We start from the raw sequence: 26,154 nt of genomic DNA on the forward strand, positions 1-26,154 counted from the left end.
TTAATAAAAAAAAAATTAAGAATAAAAAAAAATAACTTATGCTATAGAGAAAAAAAAAAAGAAATAAAGACTTCTGAAAATTCAACTGCAGTGACTGCACAATATACCCAAATTTATGGGACACAATGAAAGCAGTGTTAACAGGAAAGTTCATAGCTCTAAATGCCTACATAAAGAAGCTGGAAAAACATCCCACACTAGCAAATTAACAAAACACCTGAAAGCTCTAGAATTAAAAGAAGCTAACTTACCCAGGAGGACTAGAGGACATGAAATAATCAAATTGAGAGCTGAAATCAACAGCATAGAAACAAAGCAATACAAAGAATCAATCAGACAAAGAGTTGGTTCTTCAAGAAAATCAACAAAATAGATAAACCCTTATCCAAACTAACCAAAAGGCAGAGAGAGAATATTCAAATTAACAAAATCAGAAATGAAAAAGCGGATATAACAACAGACATGGAAGAAATCCAGAGAATCGTTAGGTCATATTATGAAAACCTGTACTCCATAGAATTGGAAAACTTAAAGGAAATGGTCAATTTTCTGGATAATAACCATTTACCAAAATTAAATCAAGACCAGATAGGCAAATTAAATAGACTTATAAACCGCTAAGGAAGTAGAAGCAATCATCAAAAGTCTCTCAACCAAAAATAAGTAAATAAAAAACAAAAAACAAGCAACAACAACCAGATGGTTTTAGTAAAGAATTCTAAAAGATTTTAAAAGAAAAACTAATACCAAAAATCCTTAAATTGTTTCACACAATAGAAACAAAAGGAATATTGTCAGACTCCTTCTATGAGGCTACAGTTACCCTGATATCCAAACCACACAAAGACACTACTAAGAAAGACCAATTTCACTCATAAACATTGATGCAGAAATATTTAATAAATACTGGCAAACCAATTCCAGGAACACATCAAAAAAATCATCCAACATGATTAAGTAGGCTTCATCCCCGAGATGCAGGGATGGTTCAGCATATGAAAATCAGTCAAAGTAATCCACCATGTAAACAAACTGGAAAAAAAAACCACATGATCATTTCATTAGATGCTGAAAAAGCCTTTGACAAAATACAACATCACTTCATGATAAAGGTCTTGGAGAGAGCAGGAATACAAGGAACATACCTAAGCATAATAAAGGCAATATACAGCAAGCCAACAGTCAACATCAAACTAAATAGAGAGAAACTCCCAGCGATCCTACTGAAATCAGGAACAAGACAAGGTTATCTACTCTCCATATCCAATATAGTACTTGAAGTTGTAGCTAGAGCAATATGATGTCAAAAGGAGATCAAGGGGATACAAATCGGAAAAGAAGTCGTCAAACTCTTATTATTTGCTGATGCTATGATAGTATATATAAATGACTACAAAATTTCTGCCATGGAACTCGTACAACTCATAAAACTCATATATAAACTCATGTTTATATAAACATATATGTTTATATGTTTATATTACAACTTCAGTAATGTGGCAGGATACAAGATTAACTCAAAAAGATCAGTAGCCCTCATTTATACAGCTGATAAATGGGCTGAAAACGAAATCAGATAATATAAAATATTATATTCACAAGAGCCACAGATAATATAAACTATCTTGGAAGTAACTCTAATCAAACAAGTAAAAGACCTGTATAACAAGAACTTTAAATCTTTGAAGAATGAAATTGAAGAAGACACCAGAAAATGGAAAGATTTCCCATGCTCTTGGGTAGGTAGAATTAGCTTAGTAAAAGTAGAGGCAGGTGGATCTCTTTGAGTTTGAGGCCAACCTGGTCTACATGAGCTAGTTCCAGGAAAGACTCCAAAGCTACAGAGAAACCCTGTCTCGAAAAACCAAAAAAGGAGGGGCAATTTTACCAAAAGCAATCTACAGATTCATTGCAATGCCCATCAAAATTCTTCACAGACCTAAAAAAAAAAAAATACTCAATTTCATATTAAAAAAAATCCCAGGATAACCTAAACAATAAAGGAACTTCTGAAGGCATCACAATCCTTGACTTCAAACTCTAGTATGGAACTACAGTAATGAAAACAGCCTGGTATTGGCATAAAAACAGACAGGAGGACCAATGGAACCGAATTAAAGACCCTGATATCAATCCACACACCTATGTACATCTGATTTTTGACAAAGAGGCAAATAATATAAAATTGAAAAAAGAAAGGGTATTCAACAAATTGTGCTGACTTAACTGGATATCAAATGTAGAAGAATGAAAATAGATCCATATTTATTGCTAGGTATAAAACTCAAGTCTGAATGAATCAATGACCTCAGCATAAAACCAACTACACTGAACCTCATAGAATATAAAGTGGGACGTACACTTGAATGCATTTGCACAGGAGACCACTTCCTAAATATAACCCCAGTAACACTGACACTGAGATCAACAATTAATAAACGGGACCTCCTGAAACTGAGAAGCTCCTGTAAAGCAAAGACCACGGTCAACAAGAGAAAACGGTAGCCTACAGAATGGGAAAAGTCCTTCACCAACCCCATATCAGATAAAAGACTGATCTCCAAAATATACAAAGAACTCAAGAAACTTGACATCAAAAGAACAAATAATCCAATAAAAAAATGGGCTACAGACTTAAACAGAGAACTTTCAACAAATGGATGAAAGACACTTAAGGAAATGCTCAATGTCATTAGCCATCAGAGAAATGCAAATCAAAACAACTCTGAGATTCCATCTTACACCAGCCAGAATGGCTAAGATCAAAACTACTGACGACAGCTTATGCTGAAGAGGATGTGGGATAAATACAATGTTTTTCCATTACTGGCGGGAGTCCAAGCTGGTGTAGCCACTTTGGAAGTCAGTATGGCAATTTCTCAGGAAATTAGAAAACAACCTTCCTCAAGACCCAGCCATACCACTGTTGGGTATATAGCCAAAGGATGCTCAGTCATACCACAAGGACATGTGCTCAACTATGTTCATAGCGGCCTTGTTCGTCATAACCAGAACCTGGAAACAACCTAAATGCCCCTTAACTGAAGAATGGATCAAAAAAATAATATGGTACATTTACACAATAGAATACTACAGAGATGGGGGGAGGGATGACATCTTGGAATTTGCATGCAAATAGATGGATCTAGGAAAAACCATATTGAGTAAGGTAACCCAAACCCAAACGAGAAATATAACGTATACTCACTCATAAGTACCTTCTACACATAAAGCAAAGAAAAAAAAACAACCTACTGTCCACAACACTAGACAACCTATACAACTAAGAGAACACTAAGAGACATACATGGATCTACAAAGAAAAGAGAAAAAAGCCAAGATCTCCTGAGTAAATTGGGAGTGTGGGGGTCACTGGAGAGGGTAGATAGGAATGGGGAGGGAGGGGAGCCGAGAAAAACAAAACAAAGAAGACTAGAGGGCATCTTTGAATAAAAATTTTAAAATAGCTGCAGCGCGCCAGGCGGTGGTGGTGCACACCTTCAATCCCAGCACTCGGGAGGCAGAGACAGACGGATCTCTGTGAGTTCGAGGCCAGCCTGGTCTACAAGAGCTAGTTCCAGGACAGGAACCAAAAAGCTATGGAGAAACCCTGTCTTAAAAAATCTCAAAAAAAAAAAAAAATAGCTGCAGCGCTATTTCAATGGTCCCTTCCTTATATTGATTAATTAAACTCTGATATTTTATACCTTTTGAAGACTAGAACCACTATATATGTCAAATTATTGCACTTAGGTGTAAATTGTTTTCAGTATTATTTTGATGTCTACAAGGTTCAGGTTGGTGGCCTCCATTTTATTTCTCATTTAATTTTTTTTTTTTTTTTGTTAATCTTGGTTCATTGATCTTTTAAAAGAATCTACTTTGGGTCCTGTTGATTTTATTTTGGATGGCTGTATAGGAGTCTTTAAAAATTGTTCAATTTCATTTCATTCCTCTGTTTGCTGTGGTTTCCTTAGGCTTTTCTCTGTCCAAGTTCTTAAGGAGATTAGATTATTGATTTAAGGCATGTCTAATTTTTTGTTATATACATACAGTTTTATAAATTTCCCTTATTAGTGGTGCTATATTTGCAACCCACAAATTTTGATTTATTGTATTTTCTGTTCTGCTTATTTCTCTGTATCTTTTGGGTTCCCTTATTTCTTTGTTAGTCCATGTGTACTTAGAAGTATGCTATTTACTTTCTTTGTGTTTGGAGATTTTTTCTATTGTTAATTTGTAGTTTAGGTCTCCTGTTTTCAGAGAACATACTTTGTATGATTTCAGATCATTAAGTATATTTTGTTTTGTGTTTCAAAGAGGCAGACAGATATCTGATTGTAAGGCCAGCCTGGTCTACAGAGAAAGAGTTCTAGAATAGCCATGACTGTACAGAGAAATCTCCATAATAATAACAATAACGACAACAGTACTATCATTCCAAATGTCTGTTTTTCCTTGCTCAATTTCCTATATTGGAATGTCTTTAAGGTGGAAATCGTATGGATTTTAAATCTTTTGAGTCATGGAATGCTTTGTTTTTGGTTTTTTCCTGTCTAATATGAATGTTAGTTTTTTTTGCGCATAGAACCCAGTGTTCTGAATAAATTTCAGAACTTTGAAAGTACAATTTTATTGTCTTTTAATAGCTGTTATTGACAACAATATGGCGCTTGTTCTTTTATAGGGGATCTATTTTTTTTTCCTCTACTTATGTAAAAATTGAAAATCCCAGAGAGTTAGGCACATCTTACATGCCTGCAATTCCAGCAGTTTGGAATGTTGAGGCTGGAGTTCCAGGCCAACCTGGGTATATAGTAAGACCCTGACATCTCCCTTTCCCATTTAAAAAAAAAAAAAGTTGGAGTCGTTGGTTGAAATTGAAATAGAACAACCTTCACTATTGTTATTCTATAGTTTTTTTTTTAAATAAAAGAAAAAAATAATGACTGGAATGAAAAAATCTTCTCCCTTGTTGTCCTTCTATAATATTTTTAGAAAGCACATTAGCTAGTAACATCCTACTTGTTGGGCTCATATTTCTCTACCCTTTAAGTGTATATATTTTGGATTGGAATATGACTTTCTGAAATTTTTACCTATGAAATCTTCTATATATATGTGTGTGTGTGTGTGTCCTAATTTTCTTAATCTTGATTAAAAAAACAATTTCTAAACTTGTAATTGTTTTCTGTCAATGTTTTAATTTAAAATCCATATTAACTTTATTTTTAAAGCTATACCATATTTTTCACTATTCCTTTTATTTAGTGTTTATTGTCTTTTAAACCTAGATCTTGTATGGACAACTTATAATTGTTTTCTGTGAATGTCTTAAAATGCATATTAACTTTATTTTTTAAGCTATACTGTATCTCCCACAATTTGTTTTATTTATTGATTTTTGTTTTTTAAACCTAGATCTTGTGTGGACAGTAATGACCGCACGTTTCCGATTGCCTTCTGGCAGAACCTACAATGTCCGAGCATCAGAGTTGGCCCGAGACAGACAGCATACAGAGGTGGTTTGCAACATTCTTCTTCTGGATAACACTGTGCAGGCTTTCAGAGTTAACGTGAGTATTTATTTTACTTTATTTTCTCCTCCTTTTTGCCTTAGTATCATCATCATCATCACCATCACCACTAGCTCTGGATATTAGTCTGAATTTAGATTTATTTGAAAATTAAAACCATTAAGTTATAGTAAGTTTGAACATTTTTATTTAAGAAAGTCTTATACAAATTTATGTTTGGTATACCTGCTCTTTCAGACTAGATCTTTCAAAAAGTTCTGCACACCGATTGTTCAAAAACAGCATAGCATCCTAGTTCATGAACAAATCAGTAGTATGTGGGTGATTTTATAATGTGCACGAGGGTACCTGAATATAATTTCTTAAATACCTTCCTAATATGTTTCACTAAAATCTTGTTTGTAATCTCTATGAATACAACTTTTGTTAAACAAGTATAACTAATAAGACCGATATTACATAAGTATTGTCTAAAAAGCATTTGTCCAACAAGTATTTCTTCTTGTTATTAATATCTAGCTTCAGTTGTTCATTGTTACTTGAGTTTCACCTATGTGGTATGTTCATATTAGTTTATTAATTTTCATTGTTGCCTGCTAGTCTTTTGTATGAGCATACCATAGTGTATTCATTTTCCTATTTCTGTTTAGTTATTCTATTTTTTTTCTTTGTGTTTGGATTATTTCCACTATGGGCTCTTAAGTTCTAATTCATGTCTTAGTGATATGTCCAAGGATACATATACCTTTTTTTATTTTAAAAGCTTCAAATCTGTAGTTGGAATGGAATGGAAGAGGAGCGTACTGAATACATAGCTCCCTTTGTCCAGACTGAACTGATGTTAACATTTACTTTCTCTTTTCTTTTTCAACTCTCTGAAAAGTAAGTGGTAGACACACCAATAAGTATTTAGCATCTTGAGAGTCTTCTAAATTTATACAGTCCTATTGTGTAATTTAGTGTTCTATATATGATATTATTTAACAAATAGTCCATGTTCCTATCAAAGTCTTGGCAATGACAAGGGATCTGTTTTCTGATGTATTGTGCCTATCTATACTTTGAAATCTGTGATTTAAAATATTTATATTTACCAAACAATAACAACCTTTATTTTACTTGTGTTCATGTATAATGTGTATGGGGGTTAAGGGGAACATATCTGCCACAGTATGAATGTGGAGGTCAGATTGTTATGATCTGGCCTAGTTTGTCACCTGGGTACACTGTTCCTTTAAGAGAACAGCCCCACCCTCTTCCAACCCCTCCCCTTCTGTCTAGAGAAGTGCTTATCTTGCCTCCCCCAGCCTGTGATCTCTGTCTTTCCATCCCTCTCTGGAAGAGGTAACTTCTGCTGTCTCTCCCTCTCTCCTCCTCCTCTTCTCTCTCTGTTTCTTTCCCCCTCCCTCCGCCCCTTTTAACTGAAGAAACTATATCCAAGCTCACTCTGAATGGCGTGCCTATCTGTCTCTGTCTCTTACCTGCAGCAGCTCCTCCTGGGACCCAGCTGCCCCCTGGGGAATGGTGCCATTTTATCTCAACAGAATACAGAAGACAGTTGGTTTTTTTTTTTTCTATCACTTTAGCATGGGTTTTGGGGGTCAAACCCAGATTATTAGGCTTGCAAGGCAAGTGCCTTTGTCCACTGTATCATCTTTTCAGTCCTGTTTACTAGTTTTTTAAGCTTAAATTTTCCATGTATTACTTAGTATTTAGCAGGATCACTAATTTGCCTTTCAAAAAATCCTAAATTCCATTTCACACTTGAAAACAAGTTGCAAAACAGCAAAAATCTCATTACTTATGAGATTATTTAACCTCATGCTTTCTAAAATGTTAAATTTTGTTTCTTGTTTTCTACTATTAATAGATGAAGAGTAGGTTTCAAAGCAGAAATAAAAAGTAAAGAGAATTTCCCTTCATAAAAAATTTCTGATTAACATAAATTATGTATCAGACAATTGTCAAAAAACTTTTTGCCTGTTATGGACTCATGAAGATTATTTTGGAGGTATAAATTTAATAAGTCTTATTTTAAGTTAATATAAGAAATTTTTTTAATTACAGGGACTATTTACTTAGAACTATGCTACAATCGTATTTTCATATTTGTTTATTTATGTTTTATTTTGGATTGAACATGCAGTTCAAACATTCTGCCAATGGACTCTGTTCCCAGACTGTTTCTATTCTTCATTTGGGGTACACTTTCACAAAGTTGTGCTGCGTTGGCCTTGAACTTGCTTGCTCTGTAGTTCACCCAAGCCTTGAACTTGTCAGCCTTCCTGCCTCTACTTCCTGAGTTGGTAGTTGTCTTAAGACTTTTATTGCGGTGAAGAGACATGACAACTCTTACAAACAAAAAACATTTAATTTGGGTGGCTGGCTTACAGTTCAGAGGTTTTGTCCATTATCATCCTGCGAGGACATGGTGATGTGCAGGCTGACTTGGTGCTGCTGAAGGAGCTGAGAGTCCTACATCTTGATCTCTAAGCAACAGGAAGTGAACTGTTTGTCAAACTGATCATAGCTTAAACAAATAAGACATCAAAGCCCACACCCACAGTGACACTTCCTCCAACAAGGCCACAACTACTCTGACAAAGCCATACCTCCTCTTAGTGTTACTCCCTACGAGCTTATAAGGGCCAATTATATTCAGACTACTACAATGGTTTTATAGGTCTCTATCACCAGCCTGATTAGCCATATTTTTTAAAGAGAAACTTGGAAATTTCTTTCTATTAGGTTATTTACAGAGACAGAATTCTCCCCCCCCACCCTGTGTGCATTTTTACACTTAATTTATTAAATATTAAATAGAATTTATTAAGTGATAACTCTTGCTCTTATCAACTTACTACATGAATTCCCTTAAAAAGTTTTTTTGTGTGTGAGCATGCAGGAGATCTCAGAAGGCTTTTAGCCTAAAATGGAGTTAGGCTGGATCATCAGCTTATTTAAGAAAACATTTTTGTTTAGTCTCCCTCAAATTGATTTTTGACATTGAATGTCTGCCTTGAGAAATTTATTGATTACAAAACTTTTAAAAGTTTACAATCAAGCTGGGTGTGGTGGTGAATGCCTTTAATCCCAGTTCTTGTGAGGCAGAGGCAAGGTGAATCTCTGTAAGTTCAAGGTCAGCCTGGAATACGGAGCAAGTTCCAGGACAGCCAAACCCCATCTCAGCCCTCCCCCACAAAAAAGTAAAATCAGGCGTTAAAATAGAAATGGTCATTTTACACAGACATTAAGGGCATCATTGAATAAATGGGACCTCCTGAGACTGAGAAGCCTCTGTAAAGCAAAGGACACTGTCACTAAGACAGAAAGGCAACCCACTGACTGGGAGAAGATCTTCACCAACCCCACAACTGACAAAGGTCTGATCTCCAAAATATATAAAGAACTCAAGAAACTAGACTCTAAAAGGTAATCAGTCCAATTATAAAATGGGGCACTGAGCTGAATAGAGAATTCTCAACAGAAGAAGTTCAAAGGGCCAAAAGACACTTAAGGTCATGCTCAACTTCCTTAGCGATCAGGGGAATGCAAATCAAGACAACTTTAAGATACCATCTTACACCTGTCAAAAAACACCAATGATAGCCTTTGCTGGAGAGGTTGTGGAGAAAGGGATATACATTCATCCATTGCTGGTGGGAATGCAAACTTGCGCAACCACTTTGGAAAGCAGTGTGGCGGTTTCTCAGGAAATTCGGGATCAACCTACCCCTGGACCCAGCAATACCACTTTTGGGAATATACCCAAGAGATGCCCTATCATACAACAAAAGTATATGCTCAACTATGTTCATAGCAGCATTGTTTGTAATAGCCAGAACCTGGAAACAACCTAGATGCCCCTAGATGCCCTTCAGTGGAAGAATGGATGAAGAAAGTATGGAATATATACATATTAGAGTACTACTCAGCAGTAAAAAACAAGGACTTCTTGAATTTTGCATACAAATGGATGGAAATAGAAAACACTATCCTGAGTGAGGTAAGCCAGACCCAAAAAGAGGAACATGGGATGTACTCACTCATATTTGGTTTTTAGCCATAAATAAAGGACATTGAGCCTATAATTCGTGATCCCAGAGAAGCTAAATAAGAAGGTGAACCCAAAGAAAGACATATAGGCATCCTCCTGGAGATTAACTTCATCAGGCGATGAAAGCAGACAGAGACAGAGTCCCACATTGGAACACCAGACTGAAATCCCAAGGTCCCAATGAGGAGCAGAAGGAGAGAGAGCACGAGCAAGGAACTCAGGACCGCAAGGGGTGCACCCACATACTGAGACATTGGGGATGATCTATCGGGAACTCACCAAGGCCAGCTGGCCTGGGTCTGAAAAAGCCTGGGATAAAACCGGACTCGCTGAACATAGTGGACAATGAGGACTGCTGAGAAGTCAAGAACAATGGCACTGGGTTTTGATCCTACTGCATGTACTGGCTTTGTGGGAGCCTAGGCAGTTTGAATGTTCACCTTACTAGACCTGGAAGGAGGTGGGAGGTCCTTGGACTTCCCACAGGGCAGGGAACTGGGTCTGCTCTTCAGGCTGATGAGAGAGGGGGAGTTGATTGGGGGAGGGGGAGGGATATGGGAGGCGGTGGCAGGGAACAGACAGAAATCTTTAATAAATAAATAAAAAAAAGAAATGGTCATTTTAGTGTAAAAACACGTGATAAATGGGTGAATTTTGGAATTGACATGATATAACTTAGAGTTACATGATATATTGGTGAGTTTTAGAATATATGAGAAATTGAACTTTTTTTCTTTCTTTTCTTTTTCCCCTCCCTCTCCCTCCCTTCCTCCCTTCTCCCTCCCTCCCTCCTTTCCTTCCTTTTTCCATCCTTCCGTCCTTTCTCTGTCTTTTCTCTCTTCCCTTCCCTTCCTGTTCCTCTCCCCTTTCTCCTTCCCCTTCCCTTCCCTTCTTTTTCTCCTCCTTCTTTTTCAGACAGTCCTATTATGTTCAGACAGTCCTGTTATGTAGTGCTAATTGGTTTGGTACTGACTCTATAGCTCAGAATGGTCTTGAAGTAATTATAGTCCTTCCTCCTTCAAGACTCCTTTATGCTGTGAATATAGGAGTACACCATAACTTGTATTTGTGTGTGTGTGTGTGTTTGTGATAGGGGCTGTATGGGTGATTATGCTTGTCTATGCATGTGCATATAGAGGCCAGTGTTCAACTTTGTATATTTTTTATCTGTAGTTCTCTATTATATTTTATTTACTTTTGAAATAAAGTCTTTCACTGGATCTAGAACTTGCTATTTCAGTCTAACATGGCTGACACCAAGCTTCTGGGATCTGCTTACCTCCTTTTCCCTACTCCAGTATGAGGATAACAGGGGCATGCCATAATACCAATCCTTGATGTGGTGGCTAGGGATTCAGACTCAGGTTCTTATGCTTGTGTAGCAAGTACTTTACTCTCTGATCATCTTCCCGGCTCCGTCCGTCTGTCTGTATATCTATCTATCTATCTATCTATCTATCTATCTATCTATCTATCTATCTATCTATCTATCTATCTATCTATCTATCTATTTATCTATCTATCTTTTATTTATTTTTATGTGATAATGTACGCTTCTTTGAGACTACACCACAATCCTCAGTCATGCCCATCTACTTTTTTTGGATCTATTCCAACTTTATTCTTACTCTGAGCATAGGCTGTTTGGGATTTACATCAAAATCTCTTGCCTCTGATTGAATCTGTAGTCCTCTGTCTTCTGACAATCGTGCAGCCTCCAAATCTCTTCTCCTAGAACACAGATGAGGGCACTGCAGAATTGTTAAGTAGATATTTGTGGCTTTTTCTTCTTTGATTCTTTCTTTTCTAATAACCTATACAATTCAACTACTTTAATAGCCCCAATTATACTTTTCATATTATCATCCTAGCCAAGAGTGCTTGTTACTCTCTTTTTGGTCAGTATTTTCTTATACCATTGTTTAGAAAATACCCATGAGAACAAAGTCAATGTAGAACTTGGTTCATCTGTTTCTTTTTTCTCCAAGGATCATAGGTTGTCTGTTGTGTCTTTAAAAAAAAAATAAACCACAAACACACAGAGACATATTACATACCCCAAACATATATCTAGCTGTTGTAGGTATTTGTGGCAGGACAATATTTCAATACCAGCTATTCTGTCTAGCCAAAAATCAAAGTCTTGATTGTTTTAAAATATAAGATTATGTCACTTTATGATAATGAATTTTTACTTGAAACATTTAATATATTCATGTGTTCACAGATACCATCTTCATTTGATCAAGATAGATAATTGAGTGAAGTAACTTCTGTCTCACGGATATATACACATATCTTGTAAAATCAAAATGGTCTGAAATACACTGATCAAGGGAGTAAAATGATACTTGATTTTCAAAGATGGAACCCTGAGCATCTGGACCATTGATGAATTCGGTATTTTTGATTTCGACTTAAAGCAGTCATTTACAGGATTTCAGATACAACTTAACCTTAGGTTAAGCTTTTGTTAGAAAAACATCTTTCCATGGCAGATCAGTTGGTAACACTGAATTAGTTAACATTTTTTGTTTATGTTTTGTTTATGAAGCCACCATCTTAAAACATTTCATCAGTATTTTATCCTATATTCTTTGTTTCTCTACTATAGTCACATTTTGTTTGAAAAACTTGATTGTTTAAGTGCAGTACCTTGTAACTTACTCTGTAGTCTTTGTGTCTATGAGTGGGTGTGCATATATATGCATGTGTGTGTATGTTTGTGTGTATATACATGTGGAGGCTAGAGATCATTCTTCAGTCCACCATGTTTAATGCAGAATCTGTCACCGGGACCTGGTTATAGCTCTGAACTTTGAGTGTCAGCAGTGCTCATTTCTTAGGATTCACAGCTCTGATCTCTTAGGTAATGGCAGCTCTCAGCAGGTAGTGTTAAACAGCTTTCCCAGCTTCTTTTGGCAAATCTTGCAGCTTTTCTAGCAACTCTTTGCTCTGGGCAGCTCAATGCAGCACTTCAGCTGCCCTCTGGCTGCTAGGCATTTTCTGTAATAGCAGCCCTGGTGTTAGCTGCCCATTTTTTTTATTTATTTAAACTTTTCTTTATTAATTTTTATTGAACTTTACATTTTTCTCTGCTTTCCTCCCTGCCTCTCCTCTCCCCCCTTCAATCCTCTCCCAAGGTCCCCATGCTCCCAATTTACTCAGGACATCTTGTCTTTTTCTACTTCCTATGTAGATTAGATCTATGTAAGTCTTAGTGTCCTCATTGTTGTTTAAGTTCTCTGTGATTATGGTTTGTAGGCTGGTTGTCTTTGCTTTATGTTTAAAAACCACCTATGAGTGAGTACATGTGATAATTGTCTTTCTGGGTTTTGGTTACCTCACTCAAAATAATGTTTTCTAGCTCCATCTATTTTCCTGAAAAATTCAAGATGTCATTATTTTTTTTTCTGCTTTGTAGTAAGTACTCCATTGTGTAAATGTACCACATTTTCTTTATCCATCCTTCAATTGAGGGGCATTTAGGTTGTTTCCAGGTTCTGGTTATGACAAACAATGCTGCTATGAACATAGTTGAGCACATGTCCTTGTGGTCCGATTGAGCATCCTTTGGATATATACCAAAAAGTGGTATTACTGGGTCTTGAGGAAGGTTATTTCCTAATTTTCTGAGAAATTGCCACACTGATGTCCAAAGGGGTTGTACCAGCTTGCATTCCCACCAGCAATGCGGAAGTGTTCCATTTTCCCCACAACCTCTCCAGCATAAGTTGTCATCAATGTTTTTGATTTTGACCATTCTTACAAGTGTAAGATGGAATCTCAGAGCTGTTTTGATTTGTATTTCTCTGATGACTAAGGATGTTGAACATTTCCTTAAGTGTCTTTCAGCCATTTTAAATTTCTCTGTTGAGAGTTCTCTGTTTAGGTCTATATTTCTTCCTTTTTTTTTTTATTGGATTATGTGTTCTTTGGGTGACCAATTTCTTGAGTTCTTTGTATATTTTGGAGATCAGTCCTCTGTCTGATGTGGAGTTAGTGAAGATCTTTTCCCATTCTGTAGGCTGTCGTTTTGTCTTGTTGACCATGTCCTTTGCTTTACAGAAGCTTCTCAGTTTCAGGAGGTCCCATTTATTAATTGTTTCTCTCAGTGTCTGTGCTGCTGGGGTTATATTTAGGAAGTGGTTCCCTGTGCCAATGCATTCAACTGTATTTCCCACTTTCTGTTCTGTAATGTTCAGTGTGGTTGGCTTTATGTTGTGGTCTTTGATCCATTTGGACTTGAGTTTGTGCATGGTGATAGGTATGGGTCTATTTTCATTCTTCTACATGTTGAAATCCTGCTGTGCCAGCACCACTTGTTAAATATGCTTTCTTTTTTCCATTTGATATTTTTTGCTTCTTTGTCAAAAATCAGGTGTTCGAAGATTGATATCTGGGTCTTCTGTTCAGTTCCATTGGTCCTCCTGTCTGTTCTTATGCCAATATTAGGCTGTTTTCAGTACTGCAGCTCTGTAGTAGCGTTTGAAGTCAGGGATTGTGATGTCTCCAGAAGTTCTTTTATTGCACAGGATTGTTTTGGCTGTCCTGGGTTTTTTGCTTTTCCATATGAAGTTGAGTATTGTTCTTTTGAGGTCGATGAAGAATTTTGCTGAGATTTTGATGGGCATTGCATTGAATCTGTGTTAGTTGTTCTTACTGCAGCCAATTTAGTAGAAAACATTGTAAGTATAAATTCATCTGAGTGAGGCTTTATCAGGGCCTATGCTAAAGTGCAGTTGGCAATGCTAGGATGGAGGTCTCCATATGACCCAATGAGAATAAGAGGTAGGCTGCATATATAGGAAAGGGGGGGGGGACAGGCCCACAATTTTGCATTCCTCTTTCTGCTGTCTGCAGTTTCTACACTGTCATGCAGCTTGCAGGTGTACTGTTGCTAGTTGCCATGGGTTGGAGAGATTCTCCTTCTGACCAGAGTGGGAATATCTGAAGTGGTGACTTCATGGCCCAGCCAAATCTTTTCTATACTGTTGGCAACTAGATTATGCAGCAGATAAAGAGAAGTCCTTTGGGATGGTTGTGGGACATTCAAAGCTGTGGTAACAGATGTGAAGTCTCCTGGAGTTGTCATTGGGTATATCGATTAGCAGGAGCTGTCAACAGCTTGGCCAAACCGTTTAAAGTAATGACAGCTCCTTTGATTTCTGTGGAAGCTGTAGACTGAAATTATAACAGCTTACTTTCATGAGATTTCAGAAGTTGTGGCAGTGACTGTCATAGCCCCGCTTGGGTGGAGCTCCTAGGAGATGTAAGGAGTGGCTATCAACTTACCCTATTTTTATACTACCTGCAGCAGTTGTATCCCAGGGTAGGATGTACTGGCTGGTTTTTTGTGCCAGCTTGACACAGGGTAGAGTCATCAGAGAGGAAGGAGCCTCAGTTGAGGAAATGCCTTCATGAGACCCAACTGTAAGGCATTTTCTCAATTAGTGATGAGTGGGGAAGGGCCCGGCCCATTGTAAGTGTTGCTATCCCTGGGCTGGTGGTTCTGGGTTTATAAGAAAGCAGGCTGAGAAAGCCAGGGGAAGCAAGCCAGTAAGCAACTCCCTTCCATCAGCTCCTGACTCCGGGATCCTGCCTTGAGTTCCTGTCCTGATTTCTTTCAGTGATGAACGTAGTGCAAACAAACAAACCCTTTCCTCTCCAACTTGCCTTTTGGTTATGGTGTTTTGTTGCAGCAATAGAAACCCTAACTAAGACAAGTTGGTACTTGCACAGAGGGGGTATTGCTGTGACAGATCTGACCATGTTTTTGGGAGGACTGTGGAAGTTTGGACTAGAAGAGCCACTCAGTGTTAAGAGCCCTGTGGATGTTCTGTGGGAGCTGGGAGGATAAGAATGTTGAGAGCAGTGTAGAGGATGGAGGCCTGGCCTGTGAAATTTCAGAGGGAAGTTTAAAGTTTAAAGACTCTGTCAGGGCCATTTGCTATTTTGATTTAAGATCCTGTGGTTCTGGTTAGCTGGGGCTGAAGAATCAGCTGTGATTAACAAGATACCAGAACTACAGAAGTGAAACCTCTGTATTATGGGACAATTGATGCTGGCTGGCTGGAGCTAAGAAATTAGCAGTGATTAAGAAGAAACTGACTTAACTGAGGTGAAATCTTCTGCCAAGTGTTTCCTGAGAGCACAGAGAAGCTATGTTCCACAGGTGGCCAAAGTTGTAGTTCATGCTGGCAATGTTTAAGAGTTAACCAGGTTTTGAAGGTGTGAAGGGGTCATGGAGAGCAGATGAGATTTGGCTTTGTGAGAAAAATCTCACAAAGGAGGGGCCATTAGTGAAGGCAGTTGAAGGCCCAGGACTGAAGGGGTCATGCAAAAAAGTTGAGGCCTAGCACCATGAAGAGAGCCTATGAAAGGCTATTTGTTAAAGTGCAGCCCAGTTGCGGCAGAAGACCACAGAGTTTTGGAGTTGCCAGTACCATGGCATGACCACCAACCAACAGCAGCAGCAGTGGAGTGGAGCCAACCGGAGCTTAGAAGACAAACTGTGTGTGCAGAGGGCAGAACTGGAGAAGTGACCGAAGACCTTTGCAGGAGTTCAGAAGATTGTGAGTGAATCTCAGATTATTGGATATTGAATTATTTATAATGTTGGCATTTGGTTTTGCTTGGTTCAGATTGTGACAGTGCCCTGGTTCTTCACTCTTGAAGAAAGTATGTAATTTAATATTGATTTTTAAAGGAACCCACAGATGAAAGACTTGAACTTCTTTTAAAAGAGATTGGATATTTTAAAGACTGAAATTTTGGTGTGTTTGAATTTGTAAAGACTGTGGGACTTTTAAAAGTATGACTTCTTTAATTTGAGATATTGGGGATGAACAAGGAAAGAAAGGCTGTGGCTTAGTAGTGATGTGTTTGTATGGGGGTAGCAGCCCAGTGGCCAAGTGTAAAGGAAGGACTCTATTCTTGTTAGCGGATGCCACTCTCCTCCCTCCTGCCAACCCCAATATAGCTTCAGCTTTTTAAATGAAGATAAGAACATTCTAAAAATAACAATGCAAAGAATTTACTTGAATGCAAAGAATTCTTTTGTATCACCCACAGAAAACAAAAACTGATTAGAGGACCAAGACTCAGTATTCTAAAGTTAGCTTTTCTTTCTAGTAAATGTAATTCGTCCAGCATATATTCTCTAGCTAATCCCCCTATAAATGAAAAGTGCCTTATTGGGGATGATCAGCTGCTCTTGATATAGCTCACTTCCAAATGTTGAAACAATGCTGGAATTTGTTTTGTATATTTATATGCGTTGTATGTACATATATTACTTTAAAAATATTTGTTCTCTCACACACAAATACACACACATACAAACAAATATATCCATGCAGAGTTCTTACCTGGTAATTCTTTTTTCCTCCTCATTGGCAATTTGTTATAGTATTATACTTTCCTTTTAAATATTGTATTAAATATTTGTTTTCTTACTTTGTTTTTCATTATTCTTTTGAAGTCTACATATAATTCAAAATTTTATTTTATGTGAGTGTTTTTATCTGCGTTTATATTTCTGTACCATATGCATATCTGGTGCCTTTTGAGGCTAGAAGAGGGCATTGGATCCTCTAAGACCATATGGTTATGAGCTGCAGTGTGGGTACTGGGAACCAATGCAAGTCCTCTAGAAGAGCAGTCAGTGCTCTTAACTGTAGAGCTTTCTTTCCCGTCCCCTAAATTTTAACATATTAATTTACTTAATTTTCATAAAAGAAGGCAACAGCTGCTATACATGAAGCGTTAGTAATAGTATTATGACATTTTTTCTCAGTGTTCAAGCATTTCCTTTTTATTTATGATAAACATCAACTGATAACTTCTGACTGCTTCTTTTTGCAACTTAAAAAAATTCCCATATATAAATAGAGATATGGAAGTAGATAGACACTTTACATTGAAAAACTTAATTTTAGAACCACATAAGCTTATATCTTGGATTCATTATGATTTTTCTTTTTATAGTACCAGGTATCAAACTATGTTTCATTTATGCTAAGCAAGAACTATGTCACTAAGCAGTACCACCACCATACTATTACGTATTTTATATGTCACCTAAAATTGTTTTTAGATTTTTAAATTTTATTTCATGTATATGGGTATTTTGTTATGTATGTATATTTTCCAAACTTATGCTTGTTGCCTGTGGAGTTCAGAAGTGTTCATTGAATACCCTGTATGTAAGTAGAGTTAGGGATGGTTGTTAGTCACCATGTGAATGCTAGGAACTGAGCCCAGATCCTCTGTAAGAGTAACAACTGTTCTTAATCACTAAGCTACTTTCTAGTTCCAATGTCACTTACTTTTATTATTGTATAATTCTTTTGTTTATTTCATTTTCTTTTGAGACAGGGTCTTAGAGTATAGCCTTGACTCTCATGGAACTCACTTTATACCAGACTGGCATTGAATTTGTGGTGATCTGTGATGGTTACTTTTAACTTTGAACTTAATACAGCCTAGGATCATCTAAAGATGGTTTTGAGATTGTCTAGATTAGTTTGACTAGTTGTCTTTCTTTTGGCCACGATAAAACACCCTGACCAAAGCAACTTAAGGGAGAAAGGGCTTATTTCAGCTTACAATTCCTGGTTATAGTCCATCCAATCTATAACTATAGATTTGTAGTTATGTTTGTGATGGGCTTTCTTAATTGAGTTAATTGAAGTGGGAAAACTTGTCTAGAATGTGAGTGACACTATTTCAGGACCTAGGCCCTGGACTGAACAAGAAGGGGGGTGGGGAGAGAGAGAGAGACTGACTGACTCTTGATTGTGGGTATAATATGATTAGATGCTTCAAGTTCTTCCTGTCTTGCCTTCCCCACAAGGATGGACTATAACCAGGAATTGTAAGCTGAAATAAGCCCTTTCTCCCTTAAGTTGCTTTGGTCAGGGTGTTTTATCGTGGCCAAAAGAAAGACAACTAGTATACAGTCTTGCCTCTGCCTCTTGAGTGATAGGAGTACTAGCATCACCACCATGCCTAGATTATAATATTACTTGTAGTAATTGTGAGACAACTTAGGTTTTTCTTAATCAGTTATACTTTGTGTGAAAAGTCTACTTAGTTGTGCAAAAATTCTAGGATACTTACTTAGATCTGGTCTTGGGTTATTTGATATCTAGATATCAGACAATAGTTAAACATATACTGATGTCAAAATTTAAAGTTTTAGGTATTCTGAACAGTTGCTACAATAAGCAGTGTAGAGAGACAACATAGTGTGATAAAAATTTGGGGCTAAGAACATAGTCAGTAGAACATAGTGATAGAGTCAGTGCTTGAGGTTGTAGTTTTGTTCCCCAGCACTGGAAAAACATTCCTTTTTTAAATTTATTTTAATTTTATTTTATTGTCTGATGTGTTGGTATATACTCATTGTAATCCAGCACATAGAGGCTAAAGAAGGGTTTTCAGTTCAAGCACTGCAAGGACTGTACAGAGTTCCTATATAGCCTTGACTACTGTCTTAGTTAGGGTTTCTATTGCTGTAAAAGACATCATTGTAGCTGAGTGTTGTTGTTTTAACTCTTTACTTTCTGGGGGCTCTCTGCCCAGCTCCCAAATAAATTAAGTGGAGACTTATTCTTGCTTATGAATGCCCATCCTTAATTTGCTTGTTTCTAGCCAGCTTTTCTTAAGTTATTCCACCTACCTTTTATCTCTGGGCATATCTTTCTCTATTTGGTATACTTTCCTTTACTTCTTACTCCTTAGCTAGCTGGGTAGCTGACCCCAGGCCTCCACCTCTCTTCCTCCTTTTGTTGCTCCACCCTATTCTCTCTTCTATTTATTCTCTCTACCTGGAGCCCTGCCTATCTCTCTCTTCTGCCTTCCTATTGGCTGTCCATCTCTTTATTAGACCAATCAAATGTTTTAGGCAGGCACAGTAACACAGCTTTACAGAGTTAAATTAAATAAATGCAACATAAAAGAATTCAACACATTTTTGCATTATAAAAAATATTCCACAGCATAAATGAATGTAATACATTTTAAATTAATATTCCAACCACACACCATGACCACAGCAAATGTTTTCCAATGTAGGTAAACATTTAATTGGGTAACTTACAGTTTAGAGATTCAGTTCATTATCATCATGGTGGAACATGGTGGGGACATGGTGGCATGCAGGCAGACATGCTGGAAAGGTAGATGAAAGTTCTACATCTTGTACAAGCAATAGGGAATGAACTGTGGCACTGATTGTGGCATGAGCATATAAGAGGCGTCAGAGCCTACCTCCTCAGTGGCATACTTCTTCCAACAAGAGCAGTTACATTCAGACTATACCAGCTACCCAAATAAACGAACCAGAACATAGGTTTGCGATATGAAAGACTTGATTTATATCTTGATGTACTACAGCTTCATCTGTGTCATTGTTCCCAATACTTTTGGCCTTAATTTGCTTGCTGATGAAGTGAGAATAATATCATCTAATATGTTAGGGCTTTCAGAATTAAATGAATATATATTAAGTTTTTAATGAAGATTCTTTTGTGTGTTCTAGATAGGGAACTTCTATTATTTTGTCCTTTTTCTTTTTAACCTCTTTCTCTTTGATTACCAGATACATAGATTAGACAGAAATGACCACCCAACCACCCTCAACTTCTGACAGCTTCAGATTTAGGAGTTTCCTAAATTCACACTGAATTTTGATTATTTCACAGACTTAGTGAATGCCATTTTACTCAGTTTTATTACAGTGGAAAGATACAGGGAAGAGTTGATTCCAGATTATAGGATAATAATTCTTCCCTATTTTGAGTCACTAGTTTAAAAGATGAGGCTACATATTTTTTCTTTCTAGTTTAAAAGACATTTATTTATTTATTTATTTATTTATTTATTTATTTATTTATTTATTTATTTATTGTGTGTAGATAGGTAGCTGTCAGAGGTGAAAATATGAGCACCCTCATGTAACGCGTAAATACAGAAAACAGAGGACAAGCTTCAGGAATTGCTTCTTTGTCTCCAGCAAGTGTATTCCAAAGATTGGACTAAGGTTGTCAGACTTCCTGACAAGTGCCTTTACCCTCTGAGCCATCTTGCTAGCTTCCTTTCCATTTTTTTTAAAGATTCATTTTATTATTTATTATTATATGTGTATGGGTGTTTTACATTTGTGTTTGCCTGGGCACCACATGCATGGAGTCACAACTGAGGCCAAAAGAGGGCCTCTGATCTCCTGGAACTAGAGTCATAGATGGCTATGAGCTGCTATGTGGGTGCTGGGAATCAAGCCTGGGTCCTTCACAAGAACAGTCAGCTCTCTTAGCCATTGAGCCCTCTTTCCAGTCCCCTTTTTAGTTTTGCTTTTGGTTTTCAAGACAGGTTTTCTCTGTGTATCTTAGGCTGTCCTGGAACTCACTCTGTAGACCAGGCCGGCCTCGAGTTCACAGAGATCTACATGCCTTTGGCTCCTGAGTGCTGGGAGCCCTCTCAGGTTTTATGAGGAGTTAGTTGACCATGTTGAAGGTGGCAAGTGCTGGGGGGGGAGCTTTATTTGTCCCAGCCACCCAGCTAGTTTACACCCGAAATAACCACACAGAACCTGTATTCATTAAAACACCGCTTGACCCATTAGCTCTAGTTTCTTATTGGCTAATTCTTACATTCCAATTTAACCCATTTCTATTCATCTGTATATCGCCACGGGATTGTGGCTTACTGGCAAGATTCTATTCAGCATCCGTCTCTGGCAGAAGATCCATCTCTCACTCTGCCCTTCTTCCCAGCATTCAGTTCTGCCTTCTCTGCCTACCTAATTACGGCCCTATCAGGCCTGAAGCAGTTTCTTTATTCATTAGCTAATGAAAGCAACACATGAACAGAAGAACCTTCTACACCACATATACTGAAGTTAGAAGCATCCTAGGATGATAAAAAATACATAAGCAAGTCACTGATGCCTCTGAAACCTTTCTTCTTCCTTTGTTAGGTATCTCCTTCAGCTTTTTAATAGGTCATCAAATGAGTGGTCCCTCCCATCAAAGCACTCATGTTGCTGAGGTGTGTGAGGAAATGAAGCTGTGAACTCATAATCCTTGCTTTTGCTGTCCTTTTTCTCTTGTTTGCTAGCATTTAAATACACCTTTATGCTCTATCTTCACAGTTAATCCTTTGATGATCCTCTTAGCTCTGACAAGTGACATGAGGGTGCCAAACACTTCTTCTGGGGTATCTGAGCACTGCTCCTTAAGCTCACAAATTACAAAGCTGCTCAATACCCATCTCCTGGCTTGTTCCAGATGCTTTTACTCCCACTCACCTCAAGTGTGGTGAGACGTATTTAAACACACCTTTTACTGATTTCTTCTCTGAAGCCTCAGACAGAGCCTCCTTTGCTTCGTCTCTCTCTTCATCCTCAGAGCTCAACTTACTTAGCATATTTTTGGAATAGGGCTTAAAATGAAGTGGGTCACTCTCACTGAGGCTACCTGTCTCTGTGGTCTTGACTAGTTTGTCAATTAAAATACTTCAGTTTTTGGTTCATGGGACAAAGTTTTTGTAAAGTTGTATAAAGCTCCTTGAGCATCAAAACTGCAGGATGTCCCTTCTGAGGCTTTGTGAGGATAAGGTAGCTCAAATCCATAAAGTACATGAAAAACAGCTTGTTTTTTACTTCTATTAACTGTAGACCCTTCTCTGTAGAATATGTCCGCTGTAGCCATTTTGTCAGTGTTTGTACTTATTCAGTTACAGTGCTCCTGAACTTGTTTTGAGAAAAGGTTTCTCTGTAGCTTTGGAGCCTATCTTGGAACTCTCTCTGTAGTCCAGGCTGACCTGGAACTCACAGAGATCAGCCTGTCTCTGCTTTCCAAGTGTTGTGATTAAAGGTGTGTGCCACCACTGCCCAGCTTCTGGAGAGTTTTCAAAAGTGTTACTAAATTTGACACATTGGACTCCAGCAAAGCTCACACTCCCCCACCCCCTTTTTCTTTTTTCTTTTTTTAAAAAATTACGTTTATTTAGTTGTTTTGTAGTGGAAGCACACATATCTGGAGGTCAGAATATTAATGTCTACTTTAACCATGTGGGTCCTGGTGATTGAATTTAGACCATCAGGCTTGATAGTAACTGCCTTTTTTTGCTTATTCATTGAGCCAGCCCCAGTCTATTTTATTTCAAAATGTCCAGTAGCTTTCTTTGACTGTTTCCTGTCCTTTAACTTTTAATTATTTAATGAGTCTATTGCTGCTCTGTGTATGTTTGGAAAAATGCCTACTCACATAGCTTGCTCATTTTAACATCTTTTCTATTGTTAAATAGTAAGAATATATATATTTTGGATGTGAGCCACTAGTTACTAGGTTAGGTATGTGATTTACAAATATTATCCTCCATTCTTTGTTTTTTGGGTTATCTTTTCATGGTTTTGGAGATATCTTTTAATAGAAAATTTTAACCTTTGAATTCCAGTTTATCATATCCTTTTTTTTTTTGTGATATCAGGTAGGGATCCAGTTTTATTGTTTTGTACGTGGATATCCATTTATCCTAGCATCATCTATTGAAAGGACAGTTCATTCCTGTCTGGATGTTCTTGGCTCTTATAACAGCAAATGTAATAGTTGATTTCTGGACTCTGTGTTCTTTTCTACTTGAATGTCCGTTGTTATGAGAGTATCACATCATCTTGATATCTGTAGATTCATAGAACATTTCAAAATTGGGAAATGTGAGTTCTCCAGCATTTTTCTTTTCTGTTTTTTCTATATGTGTACATTTAAGATTGCTGACTTGGGACTGAGGAGATGGTTCAAGAGATTAAGAACATACTGTTCTTGCAGAGAACATCCATGTTGAGGGGCTTAAAGCTATCTGTAACTCTTTCCTCCATGATCACCTGCACTTAAATGCACACAAAGACACCACACATGCAGTTCGAGATTGCTGATTGTTGGTGAGTTGGCCACTTTTATTATTTATATTACCTCTTTTTTCTTAAAATCTGTTGCTCTGGAGGTACAAGTGAGCCAGAGACCTCCATGGGTGGATTGATATCTGGGTCTTCTATTTAGTTCCATTGGTTCTCCTGTTTGCCTTATATGAAATAAGAAAAACTGAAGGGCTGACAGTACTTGCAGAGGGACTAAAAACCACACATAAGCTTTAGAATTGTTTCAGTATTCTATGTTCTCATTCACTGACTCATCTAATCAAATATTAATTAACTGGCTCTTTAAAGCAGCCTTCTGAGAATTGTTAGTTTATGGTGTGTTTCTCCTTCAGGTATTATCTTTTTATTCTCATCTGGGCAATTTCATCTGCTCTATTTATCACCCTTTCAGTGGTAGCCTATAAGGAATATGACTTCTGCACATTGCCTGGCCTTTGAAATGCAGGCAAAAAAACCTTTGTGACCTTGAAACTCTTATCTGTGTGCCAGCAAAAATATTATATGGATGTAGCCAAAGTTTGCTGCTAGCCTGAATAGTAATTGGACTCTTTTGGACATGGTTGAAGTAGCCGTCTTGTACATGTCACTACTGGGTTCAGGGAAAATGCTTCTCTAGGTGGTCTTGTGCAATCAAGGTGTCAGGTAGCACTCTCGACTTAATAGGAAATCTTCTCCAATGAGTGTATACTTTTATATTCTCGGCCCTGGTATGAGTGGTAGGTAATCTCACTGATATCTATAGGATCATCAAGGAATCTCTTATTTTCCTGGTACAAAACTTTGGCTTTCTTTAATGACTCCAGTGTTTTTTGTTTGTTTGTTTGTTTTTTCCAACCACAACCTTATTGTCAGAAAGTTTAAGTGCCAGACTACATGATTTTCTGGCCAAACCACATATTTTTCTAATCTTACTATTTTGTTCCTTGCTTCAAACTACAACAGCCTGACAGTGGCACACGCCTTTAATCCCAGCACTCAGGAGGCAGAGGCAGGCGGATCTCTGTGAGTTCATGGCCAGCCTGGTCTACAAGCGCTAGTTCCAGAACAGGCCCCGAAACTACAGAGAAACTATGTCTTGAAAAACCAAACCAAATAAAAAACAAATAACTAAACAGCTAGCAATGACTGTACCATAGCCTGAGTGCTGAATTTCCTACATCAGATTAATTAATGCATTGTCTTTAAATTCTAGTTTTCTGAAAATCTCAGTGCACAGACAAAATGCATGTTCTGTATCGCCCTGTAACATGAATGGCCTTTAGTCCTTTTTCTTATAGAACTTTATTTCCACCTGAAACCTCATGAAGCTGATATTATGTCTGTATTCCTGTTAGCCTTCTCACACCTTTAAGTACTTCTTGCTTTGACTTCTTCAGCTCTTATCACCAAATTTTCCCACATTTCTCCCTTAAATGAATCCCACTTGCTTTAGAACTCTATGGTTAGTAATTTCCACATCTACTGCACTTTTCTGCTTCCAATTTTCTGCGTTAGCTTTTCACAGCTATTAAAACCCCCCCCAAAATAGAAAAAGGACTTATATTGGTTCCATCATCTCTTGGCTGCTGTTAGGCAGAATATCATAATTGGATCTGTATTAGAACAAAGTTGTTTTCTTCATGGAAATCGCAAAGCAGAAAGTCAGGAAGGATTTAGGGCAAGATTCAGCTCCTAGTGACCTTATTTCTTTCACCTCCTAAAGTTTCCAGAACCTTAAGCGGAGACTGCTTGTTTGTTTTCTGGTCACCCAGATCTGAATAATCACAAAGAAACTATATTAATTGCAACACTGTTTAGCCAGTAGCTTAGGTGTATTCCTTGATAGCTCTTACATCTTAAATTAGTCCATTTCTATTAATCTATGTATCACCACGAGTCTGTGGCCTGTTGGTAAGGTTCTGGCATCTTTCTCCTTTAGCATCTACATGGCATCTCCTGAATTCTGCTTTTATTCCCCCTGCATTTAGTTTTCCCTCCTAGCTTTATTTTGCCCTGCCATAGGCCAAAGCTACTTCTTTATTAACCAATGGTAATAAACATATTTACAGCTTACAGAAGGGAATCCCACATCAATCCCCAAATAGTACCCGCAGGCGAGGACCACTGCCTCAGGATGATGTTTCATATCTGAACCATAAAAATTACATAATTTCTGTCTCTTGTGATACCTACATGACCTCTACACACTACCTGCAAGAATGTTGTCATCATATGTGGTCCCTTTACTTAATACTTTCAGAACCATAAGTCAAAATAAAGGTCTTTTTGGTTAATCTTACCCGATCTGTTTTATTGTGGTGTTGACAACAGAAAGTTAATGAAACAAGGAATGAGCAGATTGTTTCTTTTTTTTATTTGTTTTTATTTATTTATTAAAGATTTCTGTCTCCTCCCTGCCACCGCCTCCCATTTCTCTCCCCCTCCCCTATGCAACTCCCCCTCCTTCATCAGCCCGAAGAGCAGTCAGGGTTCCCTGCCCTCTGGGGAGTCCAAAGACCTCCCACCTCCTTCCAGGTCTAGTAAGGTGAACATCCAAACAGCCTAGGCTCCCACAAAGCCAGTACATGCAGTAGGATCAAAACCCAGTGCCATTGTTCTTGACTTCTCAGCAGTCC

General features: G+C 37.6%; 1 protein-coding gene and 1 pseudogene across 2 annotated transcripts in view; one reads left to right on the forward strand and one right to left on the reverse strand.

The window, feature by feature from the left end:
* Ptpn4 (protein tyrosine phosphatase, non-receptor type 4) overlaps positions 1-26,154 on the forward strand; it is a 184,202-nt gene that overhangs the window by 35,184 nt on the left and 122,864 nt on the right. For both annotated transcript variants that reach the window (XM_005348266.3, XM_026779657.1), the window contains exon 2: positions 5,422-5,576. In XM_005348266.3, the coding sequence (XP_005348323.1) occupies positions 5,439-5,576 (138 nt within the window). In that variant the 5' untranslated portion in view covers positions 5,422-5,438. The remainder of the gene's footprint in view (positions 1-5,421; positions 5,577-26,154) is intronic.
* LOC113456193 lies at positions 21,480-23,479 on the reverse strand (annotated as a pseudogene).

Source organism: Microtus ochrogaster, chromosome 6, assembly GCF_000317375.1.
Source record: "Microtus ochrogaster isolate Prairie Vole_2 chromosome 6, MicOch1.0, whole genome shotgun sequence".
In the NCBI taxonomy this organism is placed as follows: domain Eukaryota; kingdom Metazoa; phylum Chordata; class Mammalia; order Rodentia; family Cricetidae; genus Microtus; species Microtus ochrogaster.